At 41.9% G+C, this 12,400-nt stretch overlaps 1 protein-coding gene across 1 annotated transcript in view; it reads left to right on the forward strand.

The window, feature by feature from the left end:
* The window catches only part of LOC122933771 (trichoplein keratin filament binding), a 30,988-nt gene that overhangs the window by 15,910 nt on the left and 2,678 nt on the right, over positions 1–12,400 (forward strand). Inside the window, exons 7-10 of the mRNA XM_044288774.1 lie at positions 3,228–3,340; positions 5,710–5,776; positions 6,929–7,101; positions 10,810–10,891. Of these exons, the coding sequence (XP_044144709.1) occupies positions 3,228–3,340; positions 5,710–5,776; positions 6,929–7,101; positions 10,810–10,891 (435 nt within the window). The remainder of the gene's footprint in view (positions 1–3,227; positions 3,341–5,709; positions 5,777–6,928; positions 7,102–10,809; positions 10,892–12,400) is intronic.

Consider the following 12,400-nt stretch of genomic DNA (forward strand, 5'->3'; position numbering starts at 1 on the left):
CACTGTAATTCTATTACCAAAACCTGGTAAAGATCCCCTTGAGTGTGGATCTTATCGGCCCATAGCTCTGTTGAATGTGGATTACAAAATCCTCACCAAAATATTGGCGACTCGCCTTAACCAGTTAATCCTGTCATTAGTTCATCAAGACCAAACAGGTTTTATGCCGGAAAAGTCCACCACTGAGAATATAAGAAGGGTCCAGGTGGTCACAGAAATGGGCTACTCCCGGAATGTGGACTGGGCCTTGGCATCACTTGATACTGCTAAGGCATTCGACTCAATAGAGTGGCCATATTTAATTGGATGCTTATGGGGGTTTGGATAAATAGATAAATGGAAAAGATTGATACCCACACTCACAGAAGAGTCTATAACGACTTTATTAGAATCACACTTACATGTGTCTCCAGCTGTTAACAAGGGAGGCACTGTTTATAGCAAGGAAATGTATTGCTTTGAGATGGTATAGTCCCAATACACCAACTCTGACCATGTGGAAATCGCGAAGTAACCAGCTCTTACCATATTTAGTACTAGTGTTTGAACACCATAATATGCCACAAGAATTTGATAGAGTCTGGGGTCTTTGGTACGAGTCACCACACACTATGTACACAACTTTCGAGAATGCGACAAGCCCTATTGTCGGCTCGGGGTACCTTGGGTCTGATGGATTAAGGTCCCTTTCACACGAGCGAGTTTTCCGCGTGGGTGCAATGCGTGACGTGAACGCCTAGCACCTGCACTGAATCCTGACCCATTCATTTCAATGGGTCTGTGTACATGAGCGTTGTTTTTCACGCATCAGTTCTGCGTTGCGTGAAAATCGCAGCATGTTCTATATTCTGAGTTTTTCACGCAGCCCTGGCCCCGTAGAAGTGAATGGGGCTGCGTGAAAAACGCATTGCATCTACAAGCAAGTGCGGGTGCGATGCGTTTTTCACTGATGGTTGCTAAGAGATGTTTGTAAACATTCAGTTTTTTATCACGCGCGTGAAAAACGCATCAAAACGCATTGCACCCGCGCGGAAATAACTGAACAACTAAACGCAATCACAGACAAAACTGACTGAACTTGCTGCAAAATAGTGCGAGTTTCACTGAACGCACCCTGAACGCATACGGCCCCAATCCGCAACGCCCGTGTGAAACCAGCCTAAAGGGGCTGTCTGATTATACTACCTGATACTACGCTAGACAGAGAATTTAGGGGTTAGGGAAAATGCATTGGCTGATTGGAAATAATTGTAAAATGTATCTGTTTTAAGTTTATTATGTACTAATGAACAAAAGAAACTGAGAAAATGGAAATGGAATGCAAGATTACACTGTAGAGTATGCGATATTGTTAATTTTACTTTTTTCAATAAAGTAAAAAAAATCCTACTTTTTGCTAACGTACAGTTGCAAGAAAAAGTATGTGAACCCTTTGGAATGATATGGATTTCTGCACAAATTGGTTATAAAATGTGATCTGATCTTCATCTAAGTGACAACAATAGACAATCACAGTCTGCTTAAACTAATAACACACAAAGAATTAAATGTTACCATGTTTTTATTGAACACACCATGTAAACATTCACAGTGCAAGTGGAAAAAGTATGTGAACCCTTGGATTTAATAACTGGTTGAACCTCCTTTTGGCAGCAATAACTTCAACCAAACGTTCCCTGTAGTTGCAGATCAGACGTGCACAACGGTCAGGAGTAATTCTTGACCATTCCTCTTTACAGAACTGTTTCAGTTCAGCAATATTCTTGGGATCTCTGGTGGGAATCGCTTTCTTGAGGTCATGCCACAGCATCTCAATCAGGTTGAGGTCAGGACTCTGACTGGGCCAATCCAGAAGGCTTATTTTCTTCTGTTTAAGCCATTCTGTTGTTGATGTACTTCTATGCTTTGGGTCGTTGTCCTGTTGCAACACCCATCTTCTGTTGAGCTTCAGCTGGTGGACAGATGGCCTTAAGTTCTCCTGCAAAATGTCTTGATAAACTTGGGAATTCATTTTTCCTTCGATGATAGCAATCCGTCCAGGCCCTGTCGCAGCAAAGCAGCCCCAAACCATGATTCCATCACCACCATACTAACAGTTGGGATGAGGTTTTGATGTTGATGTGCTGTGCCTCTTTTTCTCCACACATAGTGTTGTGTGTTTCTTCCAAACAACTCAACTTTGGTTTCATCTGTCCACAGAATATTTTGCCAGTACTGCTGTGGAACATCCAGCTGCTCTTGTGCAAACTGTAAACGTTGCAGCAATGTTTTTTTTTTGGACAGCAGTGGCTTCCTCTGTGGTATCCTCCCATAAAATTAATTCTTGTTTAGAGTTTTACGTATCGTAGATTCGATAACAGGGATGTTAGCATATGCCAGAGACTTTTGTAAGTCTTTAGCTGACACTCTAGGATTCTTCTTTACCTCATTGAGCAGTCTGCGCTGTGTTCTTGCAGTCATCTTTACAGGACGGCCACTCCTAGGGAGAGTAGCAGCAGTGCTGAACTTTCTCCATTTATAGACAATTTGTCTTACCGTGGACTAATAAACAGCTAGGCTTTTGGAGAAACCAAGCTTTATGCAAGTTAACAATTCTTAATCGTAGTTCTTCTGAGAGCTCTTTTGTGCAAGGCATTATTTACATCAGGCAATGTTTCTTGTGAAAAGCAAACCCAGAACTGGTGTGTGTGTTATTTTTTTTTTATAGGGCAGGGCAGCTGTAACCAACACCTCCAATCTCCTCTCATTGATTGGACTCCAGTTGGCTGACAACTCACTCCAATTAGCTCTTGGAGATGTCATTAGTCTAGGGGTTCACATACTTTTTCCACCTGCACTGTGAATGTTTACATGGTGTGTTCAATAAAAACATGGTAACATTTAATTCTTTGTGTGTTATTAGTTTAAGCAGACTGTAATTGTCTATTGTTGTGACTTAGATGAAGATCAGATCACATTTTATGACCAATTTGTGCAGAAATCCATATAGTTCCAAAGGGTTCACATACTTTTTCTTGCAACTGTATATTCCGTAGTTTAGCGAGAAGTAAGGGGCAGAGGGAAGAAAGTATGACTGCACGATCATACACAGGGCTATAGTTTGTAATTGTAAGGACATAGAGGTCAGAACCTTTTGCAAAGCTGCTCTTGGCAATGGAAGAATAGCTTTCCTTTTGTTAAATACATAATTAAACAGGTTTAACTGGATAAATATCTTTGCCATTCAGGCTCAGAAATTAAAGAAGGAACAGGAAGACTTATTGAGACAACAGTGGGAAGTGGAGGAGCTTCAGGAGGAGAGGAAGAAAATTGAGGATCGTAGGAAGAAAATAGAACTCGGGTAAGTGCTGGCTGAATTGGTGGATGTTCTGATGTGTTAAATACATTTGAAATAGTTAGCCAAACTCATCAGTGGCCATTTTGCTTTGATTCTAAATTAAAGGGGCTTTGTCAAGGTATTACCTTATCCCCTATCCACAGGATAAAGGATAAGCATCCCGATATGTGGGGGTCTGACCACAAAAGACCTGCACCGATCACAATAACAGGGTAACCATTTACCTAAATGAATGCAGTGGCAAGTTACTCATGACTGCTGCTGCACCAATTCTCTAAGGGACCACAAAAATGGCCAGTACAGTGCTCGGCTAACTCAATCAGTCCTATAGAGAATGCATGGATCAGACGCTTATCCCCTATCCTGTCAATAGGGGATAGTTGGCACAACCCCTATTATAAAATGGCCACCATAGCCGCATCAAGAATATTTCCTGATTTTGTAAGGCTACTTTCACATTAGCGTTTTTATTTTCTGGTATTGAGATCTGTCATAGGGTCTCAATACCTGTAAAAAAAACGCTTCTGTTTTGTCCCCATTCATTTTCAATGGGGACAAAACGTAACTGAACAGAACTGAATGCTCCAAAATACATTCCGTTCCGTTTGGTTGCAAGCTGCGGTTTTCTTTCCATCATGGGATGCAGAGAAATACGGATCCGTCATGACCCACAATTCAAGTCAATAGAGGCAGATCCGTTTAAAGGGATTCTGTCATCAGAATTTAGGCCTATAAGCTAAACATATGGCCAGGTCCCTACTAATACACAGAATCCTAAAGTAACCTTGGCCAGGAGTCCCCGTGCGTGCGCACTAGGTATAACCTGATGTGCCTGTGTGATCTGGCTGAGGATGCGGCTCTTATGAAAGGGAGGGCGGCAATTTCAATTCAGAGGGCGGCGCTGGGCACCGAAAGGAGATGGCTGCAGCTGGGCACCCTGCATCGTGAGACGTCCCCTTGGACACAATTGTGACGTGAGTGACAGGTTATATAAACCTGTTTTATATGATTATAGAGCCACAGGTGCATTTGATAAGGTCACTTTAGGATTCTGTGTATTAGTAGGGACCTGGCCATATGTTTAGCTTATAGGCCTAAATTCTGATGACGGAATCCCTTTAACTCTGACACAATAGAAAACTGATCTGCCCCCCCATTGACTTTCAGTGGAGTTCATGACTAATCTGTCTTGGCTATGTTAAAGATAATACAACCAGATCCGTTCATAACGGATGATGATGGTTGTATTATTAGTAACGGAAGCATTTTGCTGAATACTGCTGCTGAATCCAGTAAAAACGCTAGTGTGAAAGTAGCCTAATCTCTATTATTAGAGCCTGTAACATAAACATATGGATACATTGTATAGCGTGTCCAACATTAATAATAAGTGATCAGTGTGGTCAAAGACCCCCCATTATCAGCAGAATAGAGGCCTCTTCGCCGCAGCACTGGCACAGCAACACTCTTGTTCATGAGGTTGTGTCTTTACTTGAATGGGGCTGAGCTGTAGATAGTGCCATACCCTAGGACCCCATTGATCAGCAGAACACTACCATTTTACAAGTATAATGGTTTCTTTGTCTGCTGATTGGTGGGGTCCTGGAGTTTGGACCACCACTAATCATACATTGGTGGTCTGTTCTAAGTGTCCCCACTTTGGAAGGAGAGTTCAAGCTCCTGGCAGCTTTATTGTGGGGAACTGAGGCTGAGGCTAAGGCTAGTTTCACATATGCGGCATGGCCTTCGCTGGGCTGTTCCGGTAGAGAACAGCCTGCCGGAGTTCTCCGGATCCGGCATTGCCAGGTCCTGCCGCCTGCCCACCGACCCCTTTTGACTATAATTGGGTTCCGCAAATATGCCCGAAAATCAGCAAGATAAAAACTGCTGCACGGAACAGTTTTTGTCCGGTCGTTTGCTGACATTCTCTGCTGGAACTCCTGGCTGCATATGTGAAACTAGCCTTAGTTGTAATATTGTGCATTTAGGTAAAATACACAAAGACCCTGATGGCGAGTGATGGGACAGATTAAATCTGCCATAAAATAATGGTAAACTGTTGGCAAAATGTTATCATTAAATCAAGATTAGCAAATCCCTGTATTAAAGATAAACTTGTAATAATTTGTACATCTGGCCCCATTCAACATTTATTCAGCCATCCCTTTGCTTAAAAAAACTCACAACACTTGTATACTGTTGGTAACCTGACAGTATGTTTTATTTCAGGGGGAAACATATATATGAAAACCATTTCCAGAAATAGAGCTAAGCTATTTACCACTTACTGCAATGCATTTAAATAGGAGCTACTCACAGTTAATCAAGTGTAATAAGCAGTTATGTGTATAACATTCTTATGATCTTTTTAGTCACTTCCTGAGTCGTCAGTACACCGCACAGATGAAGAGAAGAGCCCGCATGGTACAGGAAGAACTGGTAAGAGTTGTGTCACATACTGTACGTCATTCATGCAGAATTTTTTTTCCCTTGATTTGTCAAGGAAGATTACTATCATTGTCCCTAGAATGCTTATGTTGTTAGACCTTATGCTAAAGTCATGAGGTCACCACGTACTGCTAATTTAAAGTAAAGAAGTAGATCACAGGCTGAAGAGTTCTCCAGTGACACCCTATTCCAATGATATCAGCTTAAAGGGGTTGTCCGGGTTCAGAGCTCTCCTTTTCCCTGCGCTGAGTCTTGTAGGGCAAAGGATTTTTTATTTATTTTTTTAGATCCGGTGATGTATCAGGCTCTCTATGGGTAAAGCTTGGGGGAGAATTTAGCGCTGCTCTATCCTGTAAAACGGCTAGGTCAATGCTAAAGCCAGCCCATCGGTGCCTGTGACATCACCGGGAACACTGCTAGGCGGAGGCCTCCACCTAGCAATGTAAAAAAAATAAACAAAACAGCCCTTTTTTTTTTTTTATAACTTATGACCTATCCTTAGGATAGGTTATCAGTACCTGATCGGTGGGACCCCTGCCAATCAGATGTTTGAGAAGGCAGTGGTGCTCCTGTGAGCGCTGCAGCTTTCTCTCTGCTTTTGCTAGGCTGAGTGACAACACATTCATGTGTCCTGTGGCCTAGGAGCAGCTCCACTCCAATCAAGTGAATGGGATTGAGTGCAATACTAGGCACAGCCACTATACAATGTACGGCGCTGTGCTTGGTGAGCAGGAACAAGCCCATGGCTCTCACAATAGCCCTGCTGCTTTCTCAAAACAGCTGATCGTCAGGAGTCCCCAGTGTCAGACCCCCACCAATTAGATACTGATGTCCTATCTAGAGGATAGGTCATCAGTAAAAAAATCCTGGAAAACCCTTTTATGTGTGGTCCTGAAGGCCAGAAATGGCTTGGTTTTTAAGGGGTTAATATTAGCACCCACTATAAATGCTGCAACAATCTCTTCCTCCAGTGTAGTGTGCACAGATTCATCAGCCGGACATAGGCTAAAACCAGTTTTTCGTTAGCAAGCTCTACTCAAACTAGTCGTGCTGAGCCCAACTGAGGTCCCATCAATTATCAAATGCATATAAAAACTGCTGTAAATACATTCTGTAATGTTAATCCCTTCTATCTTGTTTCAGGAAACGGACATGAAGATACTAGCAGCACTTATCAGTAAAGAAGATGAGGAGCAACGCTTGCATTCCGCTAGAAGGGAGCAGGCAGCTGCTGATGCAGCCTGGATGAAACGCGTCATTGAGGAGCAGCTTCATCTGGAGAGGCAGAGAGAAGCAGAGCTTGATACTCTCTTCAGGTGACTGGCCAATATTGGGCACTAAGGGTGAACAGCTAGGCTACACCTGTAGGCATCATGCCGAAAAGCTGTTCTAACAAGAATTGTCAGTTTGTGTAACTGTCTAGAATATGTATTGTCACTGGTTGGTGCATTTATTATTTTCTTCTTTGTTTACGCCACTATTGTGGCATAAAAAGTCACAAATCATTGCACACACTATAATTTCCCAATAATTTGCTCGATTTCACTAGTCTCATCACTTTTAAAAAGTGGTAAGGAAGTGAGTGGGGCTTAGTAGAAGGGGGCATGACCTCCCGGTGTCCGCCAGATTTACTGTCATTTATGCCAGAAAATGGCGTAAATGATAATTAAAATCTACGCCAACTCATAACTTTCATAGATTTGAAAGTCTGGCACACGGACAGCCTGTGCCTCTTAATAAATTTAGTATATTTTAATGGACTTTACACTAGTGTTTGGAACACCCGCCTTAGTATATGTCCCCCATTGTTTTTCGATCCAGATTACATTCTAGTGCAATCGCGACTTGTAAAACCCCTTTTAGTAATGCACTGATATGAATGGTGTGCATATGTATTTGTCCATATATGCTAGTTCTGTATAATAACCAAGGATGACAGCTTAACATAATTTCTAGAGTAATCTTCTTATGTGCTAGTCAGCAATCTGCTCACAGATAAAAATAGCTCTTAGAGCATGTAAGTGTCACAGATGAATACATGTTAGGGCTGAAACGATTACTCAAATTAATCGATTAACTTGAGAATCCTAGAATCAATGATTTGTTTGTGTCATGTGACCACAGAGTGTGAGTGAAGAGCTTGCTATTACTCGCGCTCCGTTGTCACCCGAAGAGAAAAAAATGGATTAAAATGGAAAATCTGCCAAAATAATGAGTTAGAAATCTCATTTCCATTTTCCTTTTAATTCTTGTGGAACACCTAAAGGGTTAACAAAGTTTGTAAAATCAGTTTTACATAGTAACATAGTACATAAGGCCGAAAAAATACATTTGTCCATCCAGTTTGGCCTGTCATCCTGCGAGTTGATCCAGAGGAAGGCAAAAAAAACTGTGAGGTCGAAGCCAATTTTCTCCACTTTAGTTTTGAGTAGCTTATGGGGTATAGTTTCTACAATGGGGTCATTTATGGGGGGTTTCCACTATGTAAACCCCTGGTCCTTAAAAAGTGGGTTTTGGAAATTTTCTTAAAAATTTTAAGAATTGCTTCTAAAATTCTAAGCCTTCTAACGTCCTAAAAAAATAAAATGACATTTCCAAAATTATGGCAACATAAAGTAGACATATGGGGAATGTTAAGTAATAAATATCTAATAAGGTATCACTTTCTGTTTTAAAAGCAGAGAAATTGAAATTTAGAAAATTGCAAATTTTTCAAAAATTTGGGTAAATTTGGGATTTTTTCATAAGTAAAGGTGAAATATATTGACTCAAATTTATGACTATCATGAGGTACAATGTGTCACGAGAAAACAGTCTCAGAATGGCTTGGATAAGCAAGTGTTCCAAAGCTATTACCACATAAAGTGACACATGTCCGATTTGCAAAAAATGGCCTGGGCAGGAAGGTGAAAACTGGCCCGGGGTAGAAAGGGTTAATAATACTCTAATAGTTCTCGACAGTGTCGCTTTGACTGTGTAAAAATGCTCCAGATTTATGACGATGCTGGTTGACAAGTCTGGTCTAGTCTAAGGTTAGGTTGTGGCACATTTTTGGCACCTGGTTTGCATAAGGCCACTGTGAGCCCACCAATAAAAAGGAAGGAAAACTCCAGATACTACTGAAAAATACAGACAGAACTGGTCAAAGAAGTAAGCAATGTAGCACAAGAGTAGCTATACTGTAACACTAGTATATATGCGGCTATTTGGTCTCTTATAGCATGAGATTCACACAGTGTATATGTCAGCATTTGAAAACAGTTTCTGAACTGGTAACTTCCCCCGCAATGTGTCTTCTGCTTCTTGTTTTGAAGTTCTCCAGCCTTTGGAACTTCTTTAACTGTGGGCAGCAGCCTGGTGAGAAAATAAAATCCTACTCCTCTGTTCTCTGCCCCTCCATTCTGGCTCTTTCACCCAGCCTGTATACAAACTTCCAGGTGACTGGCCTCGGTGGGACATGACAAAATGGTCACTGCCCAGGCCAGCCATTGACCGCGGTGGAGCACGTGACCCTGTCTGTCCGGAAGTTTACAGGGCCCAGAAGATCACTGAATAGAGCTAGGGAATCGAAATGAGGTGGCGAGAAGCGGGTATGATTTTATTTGATTTTTTTCCAACCTGGACAACACTCTGCGTGTGAAGTTGCTGTCACCTCCACATCCAGGTGGACTCATCGCCGCGGCTCCACACACAGGAGTGCAGTGTAGCTGCTGGGAGGATGGAAAGGTAAGTATTCTCTTGTTCCCCGGTCAGCGCTCTCTCTGCTGCCACCAATGACTGCAGGCATGCATTCCTAGTGGAATTCTGGGCAAGGGTCGTTGAACCAGGGAGTTATTCTGATTACCTGATTGGAGTCGGGAAGGAATTTTTTCCCCTAAAATGAAGACAAGTGGGGTCCACTTTTTTTTTTTTTTGCCTTTCTCTGGATGAACTTGCAGGCTGAACTGGATGGACAGATGTCTTTTTCCAGCCTTATAAACTATGTGACTATGATTTTGTAATACACTGTGAAACGGGTGACTGGATATAGCATATTTATGCTGGACCACCAATGATTGTAAGTCACAATGCAGGCACCAGTAGACGGGTCTATTAGTCCTGTCATTTAAAGGGGAGGGGGAGAGTATACTGTGCACCGAGGGGCGTAGTAGTAGCAGTGCTCCGAGAGCTATCTCTGCCCCTGCAGCAGTTGATCCTATAGCCATAAGACAGGTATCAATTTAATCAGCACGATGAATATAATAGAGTTGATTATGCTGACGGTGCCTCTTTATAAGGTTATTCCAGTTCGGAGAGATTTTTGGCTCATCAACATAATCCATAGATACGTATGGAAGAGGTTCAAACGTAATGTCGGCCTCTCAGCATGTTTACATCAGGGACCGGATCACCAGCAATAGTGTTTGTATGTCCTGTGCGCAGCTGTACCTGCTCTATCTCCTGCTGTACAGACTGACGTTTCTTAACCCCTTCAGTGCCACTGGGAAGCAGGAGCACGGTATTCCTGCCTCCGTGTTAATGTCTCACACTCTTAAATATGAGCATCATATAGATGCATATTAGCATCCATATTAAGGCTGCAGTACCCCAAGCTCCCATGGGTATACTTAACTGGGCAAAGATCACCATATGATGATCCTTCCAGTGAGCCACAGATTTATTACTTTCAATTAGTGACATTTCTCTTTCCAAATACCCTAATAAATGCCAGTATATTGTAGTTTAAAGCATTGCTGTATTAAATACACATCACATCGTAAAATAACATCTACATACCGTATCTGAAACCCCTATAATTGTAACGGCGTGTACAAGAAAGTTGATACATGTTTGATCTTTTTTTTGTGTTTGCTTAATAATTAAAGTCAATGTAAAGAAACTCTCTCTTAGGCGACTTTCACGCAGTCAGTGTTTGATCATTGATTTCCATTAGTGATTGTGAATAAAAACCAGAAGCGGAGCCTATACTCTGTACTTTATACTTTTATAATACTGTCATTTATATAATACTATTTTCCTACTAGGGAAGAAGCAAGACATGTGTGGGAGAAAAGAGAGGCGGAATGGGACAGAGAGAGGAATGCACGGAATCGCTTGATGAGAGAGGTAACGCTGCATAATGTTAAGGGCTATTCGCACGTCCATGTTCAGGACGTATTATATTATATATGTCCATATTACTTATCTGTGTCATGGCTGTGGGTCTCCCTAGCCCAAACTCACAGCAACATAGGGATCTATGATACTGTGAGATCGGGTCAGTTAAACCCGCAGTTGGGCCACGTTCATATAAATAGCCCCTAAGTTTAAGATTACTTTAACCTGACTTCATCTAGAGTTGTTCCATGCATACCAATTTAGTTGATCACGCACAAGTTGTTCTACTTTTATACTATATCATAATTATCATGGGAGTGAGCACTTTGAATCATGGGAAGACTATCCTATGAGAATGAGATTTTGCAGCATGTTGGAATGTTTCTTTGTAATATTCCTAAGCCTTTTTCTGTATAAGGCTACTTTCACACTGGCGTTTTGGCTTTCTGTTTGTGAGATCCGTTTAGGGCTCTCACAAGCGGTCCGAAACGGATGAGTTTTGCCCTAATGCATTCTGAATGGAAAAGGATCCGCTCAGAATGCATCAGTTTGCCTCCGTTCAGTATCCATTCCGTCTGATGAAACTGAGCCAACCAGATCCGCTTTGACACACAATGTAAGTCAATGGGGACGGATACATAATCTGGCACAATAGAAAACTGATCCGTCCTCCATTGACTTTCAATGGTGTTCAAGACGGATCCATCTTGGCTATGTTAAAGATAATACAGACGGATCTGTTCTGAACGGATGCAGACGGTTGTATTATCTGAACAGATCCGTCTGTGCAGATCCATGACGCACCCGCACCAAACGAGAGTGTGAAAGTAACCTAAAAGAGACGGACCATGTCGTCATGGAACATAATAGCACAGGGACTCCAGCTCCTGTGAAACTACAGCTCGCAGCATGCAAACATGCTTGTCTGTTCTTCTAACTCCCATAGAAGTGAATGAAGCATTCTCGGAGTTGTAGTTTGTGAACAGCTGGAGTGCCGGAGGTTCCTGATCCATGGTCTAGCATGTCGGATCATAGGGTCTTGTGCACTTGGAGTGGACTAAGAGACAATAAAATGCATGGAAAGGGAAGACAACAAAACATCATACCCATGCCCAATTTAATGCTGCTGATTTTTTAGTCTGCTCAAGCCACGTATGTCATGAATAGTTTTTCCTGGAACACATTTTGCCCTAGGTTTCTGTTGTGTGTGCATGTAACTTCAAAGGAACGGAAAACCTACAAGTGAATGATAAAATTAAATTGGAGATAGTCTTGTCCTTACTGTTATCAGTGTGCAGGATTTTCTACATGTTCCTAGAAAAAATAGTATTGTATAAATCCTGTAGAACACGCAGCGGTTAACCCGTTCCATTTTCATTTGAGCTGGGGTTAAAGGGTTTTTCCATCAGCGGTTTGTATATCTCTAATTTTTAGTTCCATGTTGGGTATATGCAGCGCATTACAGTATATATATTCCATAGTCTGTTTCTAGCGATTGTTTGCTTCGGAAATACTGGA

The sequence above is a fragment of the Bufo gargarizans genome, chromosome 1, assembly GCF_014858855.1.
Source record: "Bufo gargarizans isolate SCDJY-AF-19 chromosome 1, ASM1485885v1, whole genome shotgun sequence".
In the NCBI taxonomy this organism is placed as follows: Eukaryota; Metazoa; Chordata; class Amphibia; order Anura; family Bufonidae; genus Bufo; species Bufo gargarizans.